The sequence below is a fragment of the Thunnus thynnus genome, chromosome 2 (genome assembly GCF_963924715.1).
Source record: "Thunnus thynnus chromosome 2, fThuThy2.1, whole genome shotgun sequence".
Classification (NCBI taxonomy): domain Eukaryota; kingdom Metazoa; phylum Chordata; class Actinopteri; order Scombriformes; family Scombridae; genus Thunnus; species Thunnus thynnus.
In genome coordinates, this window is record NC_089518.1 from 10,842,825 (window position 1) to 10,865,708 (window position 22,884).

General features: G+C 39.2%; 1 protein-coding gene across 1 annotated transcript; it reads right to left on the minus strand.

Annotated features, from left to right (window-relative positions):
- Positions 1 to 805: 805 nt before the first annotated feature.
- figla (folliculogenesis specific bHLH transcription factor) lies at positions 806 to 18,977 on the minus strand. The gene is made up of 6 exons (XM_067602839.1): positions 18,647 to 18,977; positions 15,683 to 15,829; positions 15,492 to 15,581; positions 3,759 to 3,911; positions 2,513 to 2,578; positions 806 to 979 (listed from the first exon to the last, which is right to left on the minus strand). Exons 1-5 carry the CDS (start codon positions 18,830 to 18,832, stop codon positions 2,561 to 2,563), a joined length of 594 nt encoding a protein of 197 aa, XP_067458940.1. The 5' UTR covers positions 18,833 to 18,977; the 3' UTR covers positions 806 to 979; positions 2,513 to 2,560.
- Positions 18,978 to 22,884: the final 3,907 nt, after the last annotated feature.

The following is a 22,884-nucleotide window of genomic DNA, read 5'->3' on the forward strand; positions in this document are numbered from 1 at the left end:
ACCTATTATACAGTACAACATTCTGAAAGATGCCGTTATGCAAACTTATGAACATAAACTCAGGTAACAAATTTGAGCTTGTTAAGGAGTACTAAATCGCTACTTTAGTATAAACAAAAAAACACTATCCGGCAATTTGTCCTAAATGACATAATGGCTAACATAAACACACCAATCACAAGTGTCATTTCAATATTTCTATTGCATTTTGATATTTCCACTTGCATGTTTGAAATAAGGTCAGTAATAGTGTGTATGAAAATTAAACCTGAAATTAACTTCACACAACCACAGGTGTTTTCAGTTATTCTGGCCAATCTGACCTCTGCTCAGGTTGAAGGGGGGTAAAATTACACTGAGATGTCCATGAGGTGACTGGATTCCTTCAACTAATTGGAATGATAGAGGTGTAATGTTAGCCACCCTAACAGGTGCAACAAAGCCATACATGACAGTTAGGGTCAAGCAAACAGCCTTTAAAAGACCAGCGCAGACCAGAGAGGAGGTCTGATTAGCTAACATAAGTGACATCACCTGTGAGTGTACTGTAGAAGTGCTGGGCCTTTAAAGCTTTTTAAAAAAGAGACAACTTGGCAAACACAGCATTCAATTCTATGGACAAATAAATTATCAGAGCTAAAAAATAAAATTTGGGCTTTTGGAACAAATTTCCGTTTTCATGGCCATTTTGTGAAAGCTGATAATGTTAATTTATAATTTACTAAACATAAATCTTGGTGTCATGAAAGTATTGAAGTTACATGAAGAGGGCACATATCGGACACAGAAAATACAAGAATGGAAGCTCTCTTGTCAATTTTATTTATGGGCTGCCAAGGATACAGTTTGTAAATTAAAAATAAAAACACATTTATATGTACTCAAACAAAATGTCGGCTACATTTCAAAAGTAAAATTAAATAAGACAAATAAAATTGCATTTTCTTCAAGAAGAATCCTTTCTTCAAAGCAACGACACCTAAAAATAAAATAATCTAAGATTACAATGTCTTCCATCAGTACACTTGTTGATAGAAATGACCCCTGCCCTCCATGCTGCACTGATGTAGGTGTGTTTAGTATCCTGTATTCTCACATTACTGATCACACCTAACAGTGGTGTTTGATGCGACAGACCTAAAACATTTGACCAGAAGAGGGCAGTGAAACAATGCATTTGAAATAGGTGGTCTTAAGTCCAGATGAAACAGCATTCCCATCTAACCTCCGTATTGTGACGTATTTCCAAGCAAAACAGGATTGACAGGAGGAATTAGATTTGAACGTCAAGTGGGCACGTCATAATAAACTTTAGCATTGTGTTGCTAAAAGTTCAAGATTGATTGATGGGTGGATGTAATGATATTATTGGTTGAAACTGGTTGGTTCAAGCCTATGTAAACACATGTCATATTTTGTTTTACAAGAAAGAGAACTTGATTGGATTTTGATATGAAAATACAAAGAAACTGATTTTTTTTTCGTATTTTTTAATTAATTAAATAGGTGCACAATATGACCAGGGATGTGATCTAAAACGGTTTTAAAAGGCATTTTTCTTTTCATCTCAATTTTAATTGTTGATCTGTGTCAAATAGGCCAACAACTGAGCTCAAATGTTGTGAAACAAAAAATCATGAAAAAGTCAAAGGGAGGTAAATACTTTTATAAGCAAGAGTTTGGTGACGGCAGCAAACTATGCAGTCGCACCTAATTTCATCCTGAGCAGAGCTCCAATCAGCCAGAGTAACAGAAAACAGTGCTGAGCCTGTAAGTACAGAGTGTAATGGTGGTAGCAGGAAGATACCAGGACTTGGTTAACCCTAAATCCAATTTCAATCAAATACAGTTCAAATATGAATGGTTCAATTAACATACAGCCATTTACCCTGATTGAAAAGCACAGTTCAAAAGCTCACTGAAAGGACAGAGTACAAAGCATCATGCCTTTTTCACAGCACACATTTTGATTCGCACAGGTGTTGCTAACATCATTAACCACTCATTTCTATGAAAGTAAGCAGTGTGACAGTGTGACCGGGACCCTGAAACTGAAGCAGCTAAATGGAATACAGCCATCATTCATTTTATTATTTACATGTGATTTTCCTACTGTGACATGTTAAAATGTCTTCTGTGAAAAAGGCCTGTGCTTGTTTTGTACAAATTGTCATTTAGAAATTTCTTAAAAATGTCAATGATCTCTAAGACCACATGGGGGCAGCATTTGTATTCTCTTGGACTACTTCAATCTACCATTATTCATATTTGGGTCTAGTACTACTACTTCTACTAATACAACAACAACAACTAATAATAATAATAATAATAATAATAATAATAAATATCAACGACAAAAATTATTACATTTATGTTATCATTATTATACACCCTGATATTTACAGTTAGCCTGTTAAAAATCTTCATAATTTCTGGTATGATTTTAGTCATCTGGTTTTTTAGCTGAAGATGTATTTCTGATTTGATATACATGTATTAAAAAAAATCCAACCTGGCAGGTTTCCAAATATTGGTCCAAGCAATCTGCTTTAAACACCACTCAGCAGGGTTGAGACATCTGTTGGAGGAAGAAGAAGGTGATAACGCCTGTCTTCCAACAGTGTTAAAGACTTTTTCAGGCTGAAGACGTCACCATGACACTCATCATGGCACATCATTTGTACTACACGTTCAACATTGGTGCAGGATAAATGGTACAAATTCTCATTGTTTATAGTGTGTATACACACACACACACACACACACACACACACACACACACACACACACACACACGCAGTTGTTTACCTAGTCTAACAGCTTTTGTGACAGCCACAATCAAGTTAAAACATGAACAGCATGTCATGCCAATTCTCTGAAAATGGCATAAGTGTGTAATTGTCTTGATCTAAACCTCTTCACCTAAAATTATCCAATCAGATGACAAAGTACTTGTGGAGTCAGATTGAATGTCTCATATGTTAGGGTTACACATTCGATTCACTGAAGACAATCAAATGCTTCGTGTTGATTGCCAGTGGTAATTGTTGCATGTTTCTGCCAGATCATTTCAGGAATTAAACATGTGTCTGATTGCCTATTGTTTGAAGGGTCTGTCTCTCTAGAATTGTACATGAATGCTGCCCATGTAGTGTTCGAAAGGATACACTATTTGCCTACAAGTGATAGAGGATTTTGCATGCATTTCATCTATTAACTGAATTATGTAATTAGGTGAATGCTAGATTAACAAAACATATACAATAAATAATTGATTCTAATTCACAACTCAATTGATCATAAGAAGCCTGGGGACAAATATTTAAAGCTATTTAGCTAACATACCACAGAGAAAGATTAAAATGGCGATAAAAGAATATTTTCATTTTACTTCCATAGCTTCAGGAATTCCTTTGATATTTACTTAATTTACTTCAACAGTTAATTAGTTATGCGCAAACCTTCTAAATGTTGTATGTAATGTTTTATGGAGGTGAAAAGGTCAGAACTCTTTAAATACAGACGCCCCTGTAGGATATATTAATTTCATGACATGTTAATTAGATTAGAACTGATTTTATCAATTTTTACTGCCAGAAGACACTGCAGACCATCCACAGCAGTGAAAATAAACACATCCTTCATAGGTGTGAGATCAGAGCATCTGACCACTGCACCAAATGCATCTAGGGTGTAGCTGCCAAACAAGCACAAAACTAGGCATGTTAGGCATTAGGTAAGTTAAATGACTGACTTACTGAAGGCTGATCAGGTGCTACTTGGATGATGAACTGGTATGCAGGCATCATGCAATGTTGCAACACCAGCCTGGTCATATCTCCGTCCTCTGTTCCTGAATCTGGGGGCATGGTGAATCCATCTTCCATGCGCTCCTCTGACATGTTCAGCAACTGTCATGAAAATGCATTCAAGTAATATATCCTTCTATCATCAAATACTCACATGCTTTGAGCTCCAACAGTGAATCCATGACAGCTCCAATAAAGTAAAGTTTCCATTGCAGAGGGATCACTGTACAATGCTAACAACTTTTCACAACAGGAAAAAAACCCTCCTTATTCATCCTCAGACTCATGCTCAGACTGTTCCAAACACTCATAGTTTAGTCAAAATATGACTAAAACACTGCTTCTGTCTTCATATTCTGTGGGACAGCACCAATAAATTCAAAGTTGTTTAGTTTTCACTCTACACAAACACAAGAAAATGAGGAAAATGAATTATCTGTTCAAATGAAATGATGAAAAAATTACTCAGAAGACAAATCACATTCAAGTTCAAAGTCTGAATGGACACATACATTTTAAAGAAATAAATGAATTTAATTTTAAGGCTATAGATTAAGTAATTTGTCTACAATCCTTATGATAGAGTTCTTAATTAAAACATTCATGCTTCTGAAAATTTAATTTAATAATTCTATTAAAGGATCTTCTCTGTGTCATTAATATTGGGGTTCAATGAGGAATTATTTATTCGCCAAGTTCCAGAACAGAAGACAGGTGACAGGTCAGACTATAATGGACCAGGACCAGTATAATCAGGAGAGTAAAATGAAGAGCTCATGGTCCTGACAGTCACGACCGTCACTGTGGTCTTCACCTTGAATGATGCCAACCTTCTACCTATTCTCAAGACCTTATGTCAACAAAGTCATTTGACTGACTTTAGGAGGCTGGGCCATCTATAAGAGTATCCTGGCGAACATGCCTTTTCTTCTTGCCTGGAACGCCTCAGCCCGTTCTGAGTGATGGTCATCATTCCGTCTCATAGATCCATAGTTATAGCCTCATTTTATTAGAGGAACCTATGGTCCACATGCTCAATAGGCTCATAAGGGGCTTGAGTCAGCGATCGTAACACCAAGAGGAGAGCCCATGATGGAGCTCTGGGCATCCTGTCTGGCTGCAGGCAGTATGCGCCCTTAATGAACTAAGACACCAAGGAGTGTCTCCCAATTGACATTCCTCCTACTGCCTCAGGAAAGCAGGAAATGGCAACTGCATATACCTTAATAGTGCTAGATGCTCTTCCTGAGTCCAAGAGTGACTGAAGGAAGCTGTTAAACTATGTGAATAGAGCATGTGGCTGGGTCTAGCTGCTGATTGTGACACCAGTCAGAGAATACCCTCCATTTCTGGATGTAACTGGTGTGGAAGGAGCCCTAGCGCTATGTATGGTCTGCATGACAGCTTCATCTAACTCCTGAGGGAGGGGCGGTGAAGCAGCCACAACCACAGTCAGCTGGTTTGGGGTGCCAAATCACCATGGCCAGGTAGACTGCTCTTAATTTCAATATATTGATATGCTTGCCACTCCAAGGGGGATTCCACACACCCTGCATGGGGGTGTAATGGTGCACAAAATTCACAGTTCAGTATGTACCTCGGTTTGGTATGTACCTGTCACACATCCAGAAAAAACAAAAAAATTATATTAGTATTATTATAATTAATTATATTATATATCACCCCTATCAGAGACAGCACCCAAGTCTTGCATTCCAGTACAGTACTGCGTCATTAACACCTAAGAACTTGCATATTGTAATCCATACAATCCCACAGCAAATCAGTTATGCATTAATACATTGTGTGGTTTCCTAACTATGGTCCACCAGACCCTTCAACACAATGGTTGCCAGTCTAGTACCAATATAGTTACTCCCAGCCTCAGAATTACACTTCACACACAGTTCAGATTTATTGTGGTCCATTTTATGTATAAATTGGGGAGTAATCTGCAGACAGTGTAGTAGTCTAAATTGAGTTGCCTTTGCCCTATTACAAACTGAAATGTTATTTGTCAAATTTTCATACTTGTAACCAGGTTGCTTCATTAATATCTATATTCAGGTTGTTATTCCAGTCTTTGGATATGAATGCAGGCTTGCCTTTTTTACATTTAGAAGTGCTCTATACCCAAGCCCCAGAATGCAATTCTTTTTTCCAACATAAACTATGTTCTCCTGGTATGTTATATTTTGTACATAGTTAATCAAATGAAAGTATTTTCTTATTACATAGATGCCCAATAGTAACAATCCCATTACTGTCCCACAACTCAAAGCCCCTATCTGTCGAACCAGGAAAGAAGTCTATGTTGCTCCAAACTGGTGAAAGGGAGGACAGTTGTCCCTCTAATCCCTCCAGTCTTCCTATATCCCGCCAGGCTTTAATAGTTGTGTTTAAAATCATATGTCACTGGTAAAAGTTTTAATCTTCTTATGTTCTGAAGTGAACAAGAAACCCCTTAAGGACTGATTAACCTGAGAAGATTCTAAGTCAAGCCATATGGATTCGCTGTCATTTTTAATCCAGTCAGCAATGTAGCGTAGCTGTGAAGCCTAACATCAGGAACTGATAGACCACCTTTTTCCTGTTTTTCTCCTTTCCAGATAGAAGTACTAAACCAACTATTTATTTCCTAATTACTTTTCTTGGAAACAAGATTGGAAGCATCTGAAATTTAAAGAGAAGTTTAGACAGAATATTCATTTTAAGTAATGAGATCCTTCCTAACATAGATAGCGGTGAGGAAATCCATCTTTCAAGATCCTGATGATACACTTCAACAAGGGTGTAAAATTGGCTCTATATAATTGATGAAGCAATGGATTTATCATGATTTCCCAAATATGTAAAGCCCTGCAACGCCCACCTAAATGAGCAAGATAAGGGGGTGCAAGTATCACGAAGTAGTATCACAAAGGAAGAGCTTCTGACTTAGAGAAATGTATTTTGTAGCCCAAAAATTGACTGAGGCAATTAATCAAATCTAGAACTGCTAGTATTGAGCCCTCTGGATTAGTCAGAAGCAACAGGACATCGTGGGCATACAAGGATATGTTATGAACCTTGCCCCTAGCTGAGATACCTGTACCTGTTTTCGAGCCACGACAAAGGCCAAAATGTGGCCTGCAAAGGACTAGGTAAGCCCTGTTTGTAGCCTAGCTGATTGCCAGAAATGCTTTTTACTCTCACTGAAATTTGGCATCAACTGATCTAACATGGCAACAAGGCATGATTAGTTGTTCCTAGTGGAAACAAGATTCCAAACTGAAGCAGTTGTTGATCACTTGCAGCCCCCACTGGCCGGTTGAGAGGAGTGACAGTCCGCAGTCAATCACAGTATAAAACAGAGCATTCAATGAAGTTATAAAATGGGTTTTCCAAAAATTGTGAATCAACACAACCACAAGAGGTCCTTGAGCATACAGTCATAAATGTGCACAAAAAATATTAGGATGATGGATCCAGTAGTATGCAAGATTAGCTGTGGACAGATACACTCACAGACAGAGTGAGCAAACCACTACTTTTACTTTCATACTTTTTAACTACTTTTTTATCTCTAAGAACTGGTTTTTACGATGTGTTGTCCGACAACATAAGAAATCAAATGTTTTTATCTTTGTTCTGAATGGCTTCACTCAAAGGCAGAGTGAAGAGCCAACCATCACAGAAAGGGGAGGGGGACAAGGAGATGTGGTATTTTTTCACTATGGAGATAATGGTGCATATTTTAATAATAGTGTTGCACTCAGTCAGTGATATGGGTCTCTCATTTGTCATTCTGATGGCAGCAACACTACAGGGTAACTAGGCTATCTTGTCTAAGCTGGCTAGCATACATCCATGAGCATGCTACAGCTAAATAGTCCACTGCCAAATGTTCTGGGTGGCACTTGCACTCTAGAATTATTGTTCCACATGTCGGAGTATTATGGTAGGTCACTCAACACTTTTGATAAGTGTCGCTCAACAGAAATTAAAAAGTTGAGTGACATTTTCAATTTATGCTTTGGCGAAAGGTTTCAGTCGTCTCCATGGTAATCACATGCTATCCTCTAGCTGGCTTGTTTAGTTACATTATATCATCCCGACTGGGACTAATTAAACAAGTACGTTATAAGTTCTCTAAAGTTACAGATCAAAATAATGAAGTTCAGTGAAAAATACAATCTCCATGGCGACATTACCAACAGTATCCAATCACATTGTGCAGCAAAATATGACAGTGTCTGCGACATAACAAAATTCTCCAGTTGCACAACATAAAAGTGTCAAGCGACAGTTTTTTTCTGTCAAAAATATGTCATTTCTGTCAAGCAACACTTATCAAAAGTGTAGAGCGACCTACCATAAATCAGCCTCAAGTGTAATATTAAACAATTTTGGCAGTAACTGTTTGGGTCACGGAGCACACTGAACCATGGAAAGTCACAAACTGTACTGAACATCCTGTACCAAACAGTTCAGGATGAATACGTGTAGGGAAGCATAATAGACACCACTGTCCTGTGTGATGGAATGTTCCCCAAGTGGAACTCCAAGAGTAAAAAGGGACTTGTTTTTCCAAGGGCGCAGTGCCCAAATGAATGGCTGTGTCACTTGGAGTTTCACACACCTGTCTCGTTTTGGATGGAGATTGACCACCTCTGCAGTGGCCGAGCCCTGAGAAGACCTGTGGGGACCACAGCCACTACTGCTGAAATCATAACCATAAGCCATTTCCAGCCGCCCGCCTAGATGAAACTATTCTAACCCTTTGAGGGGTGAGGGAAGCTGACATTGTGAGGGAATTCAGGCATAGACCTACATAGTGTACTGTGTCGGTTCGAGATTTCTCTTTTTCATATTTACCTTGACTCCTAAGGCTTGTATGTGATTGATGACCATCCTTGTGTCCCAGACAACCTGACTGTGATTTGGGGTGCAGATCAGCCAGTCATCTAAATAAGGCAGGATCTTCAAGCTGGATATTTGAAGGGGGGATAGAGCAGCTTCCACCACCCTGTTGAACACTCTCGGTGAGGTGTGGTCTGAGCAGATGGGCACATTAAAGTATATGTCCTTTAAATCTAGGCAAGTAAAATCCAAATCCAAAATTTGTGTGGTGTTCAACATCTTGAAAGGTAGCACCTTTATGAACGTGTTAATCCTAAGATGGGACGCAGGCCACCATCTTTGTTTGGAACAAGAAAGCATTTGGAATAAAACCTAGCAAGCTGTTCACTGGAGTTTATAATTGCCTCTTTTTGCAGGAGGGTTAAAATCTCTTCAGCCAAAATCTGTGCCTGGACTGGGTCCTTCACCACTGTCATATGAACCCTGGAAAAGGGAGGGGGAAAATGGCTTCTGTACCCATTTGCCACAGTAGCCAGTACCCAAGGGTCTGACACACATTTTCCCCAGCTGTCCAGGCGTAGCTGGGAAACAGTTTTGGTGGCCAGCCCCTCAGCTCAGGGGAACAGGTGATGTTCCCATGAGGTCCTGAACTGCTTTCTTTGGGTTTCTCTTTAGGCTAAGAGCGTGGCTGGTAACTTTGTTGATGCTGTGGTGGGTGTTTTACATCAATACCAGAGGCTGAAAATTTCGTCAAAGGTCAAACCCCAAGACCATGAAGTCTGGTGTGGAGGCTGAGAGCCCCTGGGCCTATACCTGGCACCACCTGGTTGCTGAATGTACGCTGAATGCATTCCATTGTGCGGCAAGACTTCTCAGCCTTGTCCCATATGCTCTGACAGTCTGGATGAAACACTCTGCCAGGGACTACAGACATGTTAGCGATGTCTTTTCTATTCTCCAGTAGAGGGGTCTGTGCCAACCAAATCTGCCTGCTTGCCAGCATGGCTGATGACATGGTAGCACCAATGCCCCTTGTAAGCTGAGCATGAGCTATAAGGGCTGAGTCAATTAAGTTCATGGTGTCATGATCCTCAGGGCTGGCAGTATCTCTAATAGCTGCCAGGAAATAGCTAGAGCATTGCCTGAGCAGACCGCTCATGTGGCAGCATTGTTCAACACACCAAGCTGTCTGTCCTGTGACATTCCTCGACTGGGCAACAGAGGTTGGCAGTCACCCGTTCTGGGCCCAGTAATGTCAGGGCTGCCACTTCCCTTTCGACTGATGGCATATCAGCTAGCTCAGTATCAGACCCATTTTGGTTTGTCAGTTTGCAACATCCAGAATTAAATTGTGGTGTAATGGGTAGGGTTGTTCAGTGCCTTTCTAAGCATTTGCAAATAGTCTGCAGCTGCTGGAACAGCCTGATGGCTGGGACTGGGACTGGGAGTGCAAGAGGCAAACGAGGCAACTAGCACTCAGTCACTGCCTTCGTCTCGCTCCCCCCAGCACCCTTCTTGGGCTGCCAGCCGTCAGGTTCCCTTTGGCAGTGTTTGGGTCTGTCTGAAATACAATGGTGAAGGTGAACCCCCTACCCATTAATATGTTGGTGAAGTGCTTCTGTTCGATTCATGTTGCCAAAACACTACAACATCTTTACTCATTCATATTGATCGTATTGATCACATTGTATTGATCACATATATGTGTCCTCTAACTTCAAAGTAACTCACTATGGAGCAATTTTTAACGATTTTTCTGACCTCCTATTGGTAAAAACCTCTCTGTCAACTGGAACCTCAGTGAACAGAGGTTTCTGGAAACTTAATGTACAGAGCTTACAAGATAAGGATTTGATAACTGACTTAAAACACAGTTACAATAAAGTAACTCAATTAAATATTCTATATATTCTTTATATCTTATATTAAACTATGGGAAATACTAAAAATAAATCAGTATATTAGTTTGAAGCAGAAGAAACAAAGATCAACTATAGATGAACAAACAATATTAAATCTTAAAACACAAATAGACATCATACATATATATATATACACATACATACATACCAGTGGCGGCTGGTGACTCAAAAAATTGGGGAGGACAGGACTAAAACCAACATGGAATCTTACAACAAACCGCGTCAAACTATATCATTGTCCCACCTGATGAAATCGGAGGGCTGGGGGGCAATTTTAATTTTAACGCAAGCAGCTATCTACTGCTGCTACTCTGCTTTACAGTGGAGAGAATTGAAGATGAATTCTGGAAACTATCATTGGACCAACTCAATATCAATATTGCATTCTGGTTGTTGATTGGTAAGAGAGGACGTCCTCCGTTGGAGCGTCATTTTACGTGTTATGGCCAATCACAGATTAGCATGAACAAAAATGAAATACATTGAGTCCAATGTAAGAGATCCCGCCCTGCGGAGGACAGCAGGCACCCGTCTTCCTCTGTCCCCCCCAACCACTTTACACACTGCTTTTTCTCCTCCTGTCCTGCAGGTGTCACTGTTGAAGCATTTTAAACAGAATTTCAGCAATGGATTTTTTCCAAAGAAGAGAGAAAAAATACTTTATAAATACTGAGATTTGGTAATGGTTTATTGCAACCAAATATTCTTTTTTATATTTTGATCTCCCTTTTGCCTCTCAAAAAATAGAGGAGGATCAACCTCCTCTGCCTCTATGGACCAGCCTCCACTGATAAATACATACATACATACATACATACATACATAAACAATCAGAAAAAGATAAAAGAAATCTTGTTCACGCTATTAATTCTGGACAAAAAAAAACCTTGAAAGCAAGTTCATGAAATCCATTAAAAACAAAGAGATTGATACTGTTTTTGTGAAAATGTGAAAAAAAGAGGTCATTAAAGATTTATGCGCCACCACATACAAGAAAATAGAAACAGAAACAGACCTTGTGAACATGTTTTTAAAGACTACCGCCCGCCGACTTTTACTCAGCCTATCGGTGAAATAATACTCAGTCTAAACATCTGTAACAGTGGATGTAGTAAAAGAAACTGGGAGAAAAAACTGTGTGAAATTAAAGAAGAGGTAAAGAAATGGGAAAACAAAAACACTAATTACAAATCAAGAGTAAACATTGTTAAAACCTACATCCTATCCAAACTCCTTGCAAATATCATTCCTCAACCCAACAAAGTAATAAAAAAACAGTGTGCCATCTTAATCTGGGGAACAACCAAAGAGGTAACTAAAAGAGATTTAATGTATAAAAGTAAAAAATATGGAGGTCTGGGTGCTTTAGAGTTGGGCGACAGATTGAAAATTGCCTTTGTTAAAATTATATCTGCTGCTATCATCAGAAATGCTCTCTGGAAATGGAAAAAAAAGAGGAGGCAGGGCAAGATATGGAGGACATGGAAGACCCTTTACTGTAGCTGGAGCCTCAGCCGACATGCTCAGGCAGCTCAGGCCCACAATCGTAGCTGCACTCAAAATTTTTGACAAGATATCATTAAGTTAAGATCTCATTTTCTCCAATGCTACCATGATCTGACTCTACCTAACACAGTGAGGACTTGAGTCTTTCTTCCTCCACAGCATCCACCGACAGCCTATCACTTCCAAAAAGGGAATCATGTGCATATAATGAAAGGACATCAAGTTGATCCAACTTCTCTCTCTGATATGAAGGCAGCTCATCATGGCAGGACAGACTTGGCTCATGTAGCTCTGGGACTGTGCCAGAGACAGGACACTGGGCCTTCATTCTACCCAGTCTGTCCAAAAGACTCTGAATAGCTGCTAGTATCTTCAGCTGGGTGTCATTTAGCTGTGTTTGGTCTCCTGCAGTGGCAATTGGACTAAGCAGCTTCTTAGGAGCACTCTTCCCCAAGCTCCCTCCCTGAAGGTGATCAGGAGTGTGCACACAACTGTTCTTTGGAGATGTGTCTGCCTTCCCTCAACTGGGCATGTGGAGGATGAGCTGCTGCCTCACGACCAAGTGGCAACCTCCAGGGCTGTAAAATGAAGCCAATGCGGAAGTGCCAAAAACTGCAGTTCCTCAAATGGCCACTTGAGGCTGGCTCCAAAAGCGAGTCATAGACCCCCATGTTAAAATGCCCAACTTTACAGCAGAAATAAACATGTTTATAGCCTGGTACAAAAAACGGTTTAGGTCTCTATAGCTTTTCCCTTTCATGACAACTGTACGGAAGGTGAATTTTTTCATAACTCATCGGTTTAAATTTTATTAAGCCGTAAAGTTATGCATAATGAAGGACATGGCTGCTTTGAGTGACAGGTCTGCCAGCCGCTACGTGGCTTGTTTCAGCCATTCAGCCTGCCTCTTTGCCCATTTTTGATTGGCTGGGAGTTAGGCAGCATCACGCACTGCCAAGATGGCGACGGCCGGGGCGGCTCACTTTGAGCTTCAAAACCGCTCTTCAGAAACCAATGGGTGACGTCATGGTAACTACATCCATATTTTTATACAGTCTATGCTCATGACATGCAGACTGCTCCACCCGTCTGGCTCTATGAATGCCCTCCTCTAGAGAGAGTTCAGTAACAGCACTGCATGAGTTTTCAATATCATCCATCAAATGCCACCCCCAGGCAGGGGCAGCATTCATGATGGCCATCGCAGGAGTCTTTGGGAACATTTGGGAGGCCATTTTCCAACCAGCTACGAATAGCTGAACTGAAGAAACACACTAGACTGCGCCCAGCTGGCCAGAGTCTCCCAATCAGTAAATTATATGACCAATAATTAATTAATTTAAAGCATGCCCACTGTAAACAGGGGATAAGGACAACAAAAATAGTACTACAATGGTGTTTCCAGTATAATAATAAACTTAATTTTATAATTAATTCAATTTATTTATGCAAGAAAAATCCAATTAACCGTTAAGACAAATCAAATATACAAAAATAACTACATTTTTCTCAGAAGTGAGGTTTAACACTTTAATCATATATATACATAAAATGTAAAGACTCCACTCAATGTGTGCAATAGCACGAGGGAAGGTTGAAAACAAAATACCCACTCACTGCGAACAGTGAGCTCCTGGGAAAAAACACAGCAAATCAATTTCAGATTTCCTTCCAACTTACCTGGGATAAAAATGGTTAGAACAAATAGTATTTCATTTACCAAAGCTGTAGAATAACTCTCTACCTGCTTAACCAGATGCAATCAATTAGGTCACCTAGAAAGGGAGATAAAAGGGGGACAAAAACAGTCCCAAAAATAGTTATGGTACTTATGGTCTTGGATGAGGCGAGTAAGGCAAAGAGGAAGAGGCATGTCCCCCCACATGCTCTTATAGATGGCAAGCCAAGCCTCACATGACACTAAGCGCAGCGCAAGTCTCTTTGCTATTTTAAGACTGACGCAGTTGTAATTTTCCCGTCCAGCGCCCACGTTGTTTAAATAGCAAATACACTTGCGTCCATCAGAGCGCCAATGCACGTGTTAGTCTTAAAATGAGGTGTGGTCAGGCACATTGTTGGCGCATTGCTATCTTGAGGAAGCAGAGAGCGATTGCGCTATTGACCAACAAAAACCTGGTCTAAAGTCAATGGTGCAATGTTTTTCTGTTATTTTGAGGGCGCATTATCGTTATAGTAATATGCGCCTACATAAGCGGGTGCACAACATACACTCTGCGTGTTACATACACAGGACGCGCAGCAGGCACAAACATGCAAAAGGTAGCAAAAGGATTACAATGTGAAAGATTATTCTTGTGTATATTAATATATTTAAAAAAATACATATCATAATGCTTAGTCATAATATTTATCGGAATTAACTAATCGCAGTGATGATGGATTAAATTGTTTAATTATTTTACCAAATCATGGCAATACATGTAGGTATTTAAACAGACGGACAACAATGGATCAGACACAGATCGACTTTCCTGCTGCATCAACACATGATGACATGAGGAACACAAGGAAATAAATGAGGTGAAAACAATGATCAAACTAACGAAAGAAAGAAATGTGCACAGCTTCTAGCTGCTGCCAGCACCAAGATCAGAACCTTGGAGAGCTGATCAAGTCCTAATAACTGTGTTAATGATTCTTTACATGATTAAAATTAATGATTTAATTTTTGAATATTTATATTTAACAAATATTCTTTAACATTTTTGAGAGTACAGTGATCAGGTTTCCATACTTTCAGCAATTAAAATCACGCTGATTTGACCTGTTACTCCATGGCTGAACAAAACGATTTTAAAGAAACCAAAGCTGTAATTAAAAAAATAAACCTTTTCAAAAACCAAATGAAGATAAATGTGCAACAAATTAATGAACAGGTTCTTAAACTGGTGGTCTGTGGCTGACCACAGGAGGGTCCAGGAGCAGCAGAGGCCAGTGTGCTCGTTATGGATCGTGCGCTTTCACTTTGCGCACGAGCAGATCCGTTGCCTCTGCAGAGAAGCGTTCCTTCTTACTACTTGGCAAATGCGCCATCATAATAGCAAGCACACCTGGCTCTTAAAGGGAATGGGAGATGACACTGTGATTGGTTTATTGCATGTTACGCCGAAAACACACCCATGATTAATTAGGAGACTATGGACAACACCTTTGAACCATGCACCTGGCGCATCGACCATTTTCCCGCCGTTAAAATAGCAAAAGTGGATTTGGACACACCCTCAATGCAATTGCGCCATGCTCTTCAGACCGTGCGCTTTAGATTGTTAAAATAGGGCCCAAGGTCTCAAAGATAGGTAGAAGGATGGCATCATTCAAGGTGAAGACCATGGTGACAGTCTGAGTGAGGTTGAAATAAATATGTACAGTGGAAAAAGCAGAAAAGACTCACATCATCCACCCTCCATAGATCACTGCCAAAGCCGTCACTCTGACCAAAAGTGATTGCATTCTTTAGGAAATCAGTCCCACTGCCATCATCCTGCAATAGAAAATAACATTAATCAACATTTCAAAGCAAGTGGCAGTTCTCAAGACTCAAAGCACACTTGTGCTTTGAGTCTTGATGAATGCAGTACTTACATTGTCAGTGTCTTGCAAAACTGCAACAAGCAATCGAATGTATTCTGTTGCAGCTTTAAGGGTGTCCACTTTACTGGGTTTCCGGTCTGGTCGCATAAGTGGCACCATGCGCTTCAAGCGAGAGAACATGGTGTTCAAGTTCCTGATCTGCACAGAAAAGAGGCTGAAGGTTTACATTAAAGAGGTACAGTGCACACTTAAACATGTCCTTTGAACTGTAAACTAAATTATATGACTGTACTTTTATGGAAAACGTCAATGCTGGTGTTAATATTGACACTATCACCAAATTTATAAAAATCTGCATTTCACTGGTTGAAAATTGCTCAACCTGTTATCTGCTGTTTAAAATCAGCCTTGAAAAGGCAGGGCCGATGCTGACATAAAGTCAACCATTTGGGAGGTCCCTACCTCATTAAATTTATATAAATGGTAGAATATTAACACCCACCTCCCCTAGCCCCCACCTGCTGCTGCCGATTGAGACACATCACTCACAGCTTCAGGCAGCACAAAGCTGAAAGGAAAATGAACAGCATGACGACATTTAAATGAGCCAGAAGTCATTTTTAAAACTGACTGACCTGCTGGGGGAAATTTCACTGTCTGTGTTGCAGGAGGAAAAGCTGCTGGACGCCACAAAAACAATAGCAATCCTCTTCATGGTTCGTCCTGTAGCTCTCCAGCTGTCTGTTCCTGCAGTTATCAACCTTGTTTTAAAACATTAAATTGTTCAACCAACCATGTTACTGAACCTGTCCGCAGCAGCCGGTGTAACCGGAGCTCTGGCCTCTGCTACTCTTAGCTCCTGAAGCTAAAACTGTCTTTATGTTAAAATAAACCGAATTCAACTCGGACAAGTTTATCTGAAAACAACTTCTGGCTTAAACGTCGCTGCACTGTTTGTCTTCCTCTCAGCACTGTATTGGCTGAAGCCACCATGGCTAGTCAGTTAGCCAGGTGTATTATGGCTTCAGATGGCCACAGCTAATTATTGTGTGTGTGTGTTTGTGCATGTGACACAGCTCGGGACCACCATGGTCCTCCACCACACTAATGTCCACTTCAAGGGATTCTGGAGGGGAAAAGTCCTCCACCTCAATAGAGCCCTCAGTGGCATAGGTGTCTTGTGATTCTGTGTCGCTCTCCATTTTTGGAGACTCCTGCCGTCCTGTCTCATACATCCATGACAACCCCACCCACCCCAGTCCCCTCCTCAGCTCCCCTCCACCTCCCTTCTCAGACCCTTGCTCACTTTTTAGCATTTTGCAAAGTTATGCAGTGGGTGGAGTTAGGCCACCATGAAATAGATGACGTTGAATAAGAGCACATATCTAAAGATTTTAAAGTGTTTGAAGCTGTGACATTTGTCATGACTTCATCTTCTATCAGTAATGTATGAGCTGTGCCTGTTTTGCAAAACCTGGCACATCATGCAAAAGTAATAAAGAGAGTATTGCTATGTCCTTTTTTGCCCTAATTTGATCATAATCGGGCTCTGTACAGAAAATGGTGCAGCATCTCATTCCAGCACAAGTCTTCACATAGTGTCCCAGACTCAGTCAACATTTGAGAATTGCATTTTAAAAAGACATGTCCAATTGAATGTTACAGCAACCCGTTGAGAATTGTTAAATTGTTGAAATACAGGACTGTTACAATTAGAGCCCTCAGTTAAGATGTGTTTAATATATTATTTATTTTATTAAGCTTTATTAATTCAGTCAGTAAATCTGTTTGAGATCAAGATCTCTTTTGCAAGAGAGACCTGAGAAAAGCTTACATATACACAGGATAAGATGATAAGATGATTCATTCTCATCACAGTCACGAAACAATCATCATACTCACTCAGACACACTACTTAAAACAATCATATACATTATGAAGTATATCAGCTACTAAAACTCAAAAGTCCCTCAGAGGAACAAGTGTCTCTAACTTTAAACTGTGTTGCAGTTCATTCCTGTAGTGAAATGCATAATACTGGAAACTAGCCTTCCCCAGTTCAGAGTTTGTATGAGGAACTTTGAAAGCCAACCTGCTCTGTGATCTGGTGTCATGGTTATTAGCTCTGACCCCAACTAAAGATGTTACATAACTTGGCAACTTACATAGTAAGCCTTATAAATGAAGACACAGGTATGCTGGTGCCTTCTAGATGCCAATGACAACCTTATTATATAACTCATAGTGGTGACAGCAACAGCTGTCTGCTGTGGCATCCAGAGGTTTAAGGGTGGTGGCAGCATAAGCATACAATCTCCATAATTCAATGTTCAACAGTATGGTTGATTGTATAATGTGTTTTCTGCTTTGAAAAGAGAAACAAGCTCTATGTTAGAGTGAGAAAGAAAAAAAATCTTACATCATGAACCATTTTTTTTTCCATTAAATTACTTTCTCGAGTTTAACTGTGCTCATGAAAATAGAGAGATTTCTCCTTTATGCCAAACTGCACTGACAAATCCTGGGATTTAACAGGGCTATTCTTACTGGAAGAGACACAAGTCTTAAAGCAAGACTTTGGCCTGTATCTCTCCTTCATATTGGCCACAGGTCATTTCGGTGTATGTATTGATTAATCCAACAACCACGGTGATGAAAAACGTGAGGAGAAAAAACCGAACAGCTGACCAGGGTGGCCCAGTAATCCACTCAATATTAAACCCAAAAGACTGTAGCTGGACAGTATGAAGAGGAAAGGTAATTGTCACTGGTGAAATGTATCTGTGCGGTCGCTAGTTGCGGTGTAATGGGCACTACAGTCTGTCAAATATCGCTAATAACAACTCGTAAAGTTTAATGGCGTTAATAGATAGCTGGTGCTAAATATAGCTAAACTGGCTATATTGGTTTGACGTGACCTTTTCAAGAAAACAAAACCTGGCTCGCTCTCCTCACATTTTATCCAACTATCAAGCATTAGTTCATGGTTTATTAAATACAGTTTCCACAACTCACTCTCAGTCGTTCTTTGGCGTTGACCAGCTCTCTTTTTTTCACAGTTTCACTGAAGTCTTCATTGACGAAATATAATCCGTCCTTCCCTCGTTTAAACTTTTCGATGTTGTTGTAAACAGGCAGTGCTGACTCTCCCGTCAAGCGCTTCAAAATATCACTCATTAATTCCTCCTCTGGAACCTTCATTTTAACAAGTAATGCTAATCCCGACAATATATTGCCTTCTTATCGATTTTTTCTGTACTGTGTCATGTAAATAGATGGTAGAGGAGCCCCAGGCAGGGCGGGGATCACACCTGTGCTGCTACCTGTTTAATTAGACCTCTGCGGCAACGGACCGAGGTGAGGCTCTCTGTCAAAAGGTGAACAAAATGTCATGGTTATATACGTGTTCACACTACAGAGGGCACTGCAATGTTGGTATCCACACATATCACCTGAGTAAATAGTTTATTCCAGGGAACGTGTTAAAGAATAAATTAACTGTGCTGTGTTTCTTGGGCCACCAGTCCTTCAATATGCATTAAGAAACCTCTTATGAGGGACTTAACTGGCTTATCAACAGTGGTGGATGAAGTATTCAGACTCTTATGTAAGTAAAAGTAGAAATACTGTATTCTAAAAGTACTCCATTACAAGTAAAAGTAAAATATTACTTAAGTAAAAGTATGGAAGTATTATCAGCTAAATGTATTTAAAGTATTAAAAGTAAAGTGCATTATGCTGACTGGATTCTTTTAGAGTGTTATATTATTATAGTATATTATATTGTTTGTTTTTTTCACTAACAAATACATGTAAGAGCATTTTAATGCTGTAGTTCATCAACGTGGAGCCAATTTTAGATACTTTTGGTAGATAGTACTGCATCATATTACTTAAGTGTATCATATGCTTTTATAATAATAACAATAATAATAATAATAATAATACACTTCATTTATATAGCACATTTCACACACTAATGCAGCTCCAAGTGAATAATATTTGTTTTAAAAGAAAAGAGAAGACAATTTAAACAACAAACAAAATCTGGAAGGTTTGTAGTAACTATAAGTGGCAAATAAATGTGGTGCAGTAAAAGTTATAGTATTTCCCTCTGAAATGTAGTTGAGTAGAAGTAGAAAGTAGCATAAAATGTAAATAGTACAAGTACAAGTACCTCAAATCTGTATTTAAGTCCAGCACTTTACAGAGTAAATGTACTTAGTTACTTTCTACCATTCCTTATCAACACAATATTGATACTTCATACCACCTGTTTAGGACACCTATGATCAAAATTGGCTCAGCAGATACAATTTTGGGAATAATAATATTTTCAACTCAGTAAAGGAAAGGAAGGAGACAGAATGATGAAGGAATAGAATCAAATATGGAAAGATAAAGGGAACATAGAAAGAAGTAAGGAAGGAGAAAGAAAGGATGGGGGAAAAAACAATGCGGAAGAAGTGAAATTACACTCTTCTTCTGGTCAATATTTCGAAAACCTGATGAAATTACCCGTTATTATCCGAGATAATGATGGTTTTGTGTCTGTAAAGCAGAGCATCAAACTGAGAATTTCAACAGAGCAGAAACAGATGAAACAATACAGACAGTAGAGATATAGAGCGTGATATTGAGGGGTTTAGACCTTTTCTGACCCTTCTGAGTGAATCAGAAGGTTCACTGAATATCAGTTTGAATGGTATTTAATGACAAGGTTTCTTCAGGAAATCATGGCAACTTACAAGGTAGCCCGTTGGCTGAGCTGCTTGTTTACTGTGTTTTCTTCCTCAGGTAGTAAAGAAATTACCTTGCTTCTTATTGTTTATGTTACTGTGACAACTGAACTCAAAGTTTCCTGTTGTCTCTATCCTGAGTAATTATTTTGCATCCTGGCAACATTGATGTATGGACTATAGGAAGCTAAAGTAATGACACGTGTAATTTTGATCCAAGTAATCTCAATGTGCTTTATCTTTATTCTTGTTTCATAAAGGCATATATCATGTTAACATCCAAATGAAAAAAATTATAAATTACATTTAACAGTACGGAGCTAATATTATTACCAAAGCCTAAATATAACACTGTCAATGAAACAAATATTCAGGTCACTGTAGTCTGATTGTTTGTTTGTTTGTTTTTGTTAGTTTTTTTTCAATCTTTTTATTCCTATTATGCATGCAAAAACAAACAAACAAAACAGAAGAAACAATAACAGCTTCCATTGTTTTAGAATGTTTCAACATAAAAAGAGGAGGGAAGTACATTTAAGTCTGTGTATACTGTACACATGTACTGTGTGTAAATGAACATTTCATCCCTGGCAGACTAAATCAAAATGAACCCACAGGTCCAGGCAGTGAAACATTCAAATTTGTTAAAACAACAACAACACAAAAATAAACACACACACAGACACACTAGTATCATCAGTTGGTTTCCACTGACAGCATTTGTGTAAGAATACACCAAGGCCATAAAGTAGCAGCTAACACTGTCTCAGGTGCATGGGGTAGAGGTCTTGCAGGTTGCCTACCATCTGTCAAGAAGGGGTTACCAAATCTTATGAAAAATATTTTCCTTGTTGATGAGTGTATATCGTGGTCTTTCCAGGTGAAGCACATTTGCCAGATCTTTGAGCCATGTATGGAACTTTTTCCAATTTCCAATTGCAAAATGAGTTGTTCGGCCAAAAGAATACAGAGAGAAATGGTTAATTTCTCTGAAGTATTTGTACAGCAGGGTACAGAGATTAGGCAAAATATACCCAGCAATGAGTCAAGAATGATGCCTTTTTTGAAGGCTTTTAGCAAATAATCAAATATGAGCAACCAGAAAGGTTTCAGTTTTGGGCAGGACCAAAGCTGAGGTCTGTACTACAAAGCAAGTTCAACATACCCAGGAAATCTTTTTGTTATCTGGCTTCACTGAGCCTAACATTGGCCATCCAGATAACCAGTACTACGAAGCTGGTCATCAACTAGCTCAGTCAACTCTGGGTTTTCCAGCTATAAGCACGTGTGAGATGAAATGGTGTTACACAGTACCTGCTGAAAACTTCTGTTTTAGGGACAGCAAAAAGTCATATTCAACAAAGAAAAATGTAAATGAGCCTGTAATCATACAACAGAATAAGAAGATGTAGAAACACTAGAAATAATTTCCACATATTAAATGTAGGCTAAGGCTTAAAATACATATAGGAATTTATATATATCACTTAAGTATAGAGTGAGTATTTTTGCTGTTTACTTGGATGATGAAGAAAGCATTCTGAATATGTCACATAAAAAAGAAACTTAAAAGTAATGTCAGACTGTTTCTGCTACCAAAGCAAAGAGTGGAAAAGTAGTTAATAACTGATGAGGTCTATCATGGGAGCCAAGTGGGCGGTGTGCTCCAGAATTATTCTTCAGTTGCTGAACCTTACATTACCAATTACGTAATAAAAGATGACTCACTCTGAGTGTAATAAATTCATTATGCACAATCTTGAAAGGACTAGTATGTAAAAATCCCATGATTGCATTAATGGAGATAGGCATAAGTGCACTCTTTTGCCATTTCATCTTATAACCAGAGAGGTTTCCTCACTGCTCAATAAGCTGAAGTAGGGGTAGAATGGATGAAGTGGGGTGGGCTATAAGCAATGTGACGTCATCCACAAATAGAGATCGCTTATAGTCTGTATTAAGAATTTGAAGTGGCAGTACATTTTCATATAATCCAATCCAAGATTAAATGGTTGTGAAAGCTCACTATTTGTAAGAATTGTAGCCTGGGGTGAGCATACATAATAGAGATCCAATTCAGTCAAAGTGTTTTAAAGAAGAAAGCTCAGATCTCCATTTAATATGATCAAAAGCCTTTTCAGCATCAAGAACAATTATGGCCGTCTCCTCTTTATGTTTGTGGAACACAACATTAAAAAGATGACAGAGATTAAAGTAAATATGGCGGCCATTTAATTTCCATTTGAAGAGGCAAAATTGGTGTATAGGAGGACATTTCTGAAGGATTCCTTTCCTTTTTCAGTATCAAAGCAATGTTTGCTGTACAAAGCAAATGGGGAAGCTCTGACTTTTCCTTGGCATAGCTGAACATACGTAAGAGTAATGGGGCCAGACGAGACTGACTGTTTTGTAGAATTCAATAACAAAACCATTGGGCCCAGGGGCTTTATTGTTTGGACAGCAGCTTTTATCTCCTCTAGAGTAATATCTGAGTCAAAGGCCCTAGCACTGGAT

Bases quoted from the DNA above. Each gene is read 5' to 3' on its own strand.
- figla (XM_067602839.1), bottom strand. From the start codon at position 18,832: ATGAAGGTTCCAGAGGAGGAATTAATGAGTGATATTTTGAAGCGCTTG. The intron at 15,830-18,646 runs GTGAGTTGTGGA...TTTTCTGTGCAG, and splicing joins ACGCCAAAGAACGACTGAGA to ATCAGGAACTTGAACACCAT. The intron at 3,912-15,491 runs GTGAGTCTTTTC...TTTTCATGACAG, and splicing joins ATCTATGGAGGGTGGATGAT to TTGCTGAACATGTCAGAGGA.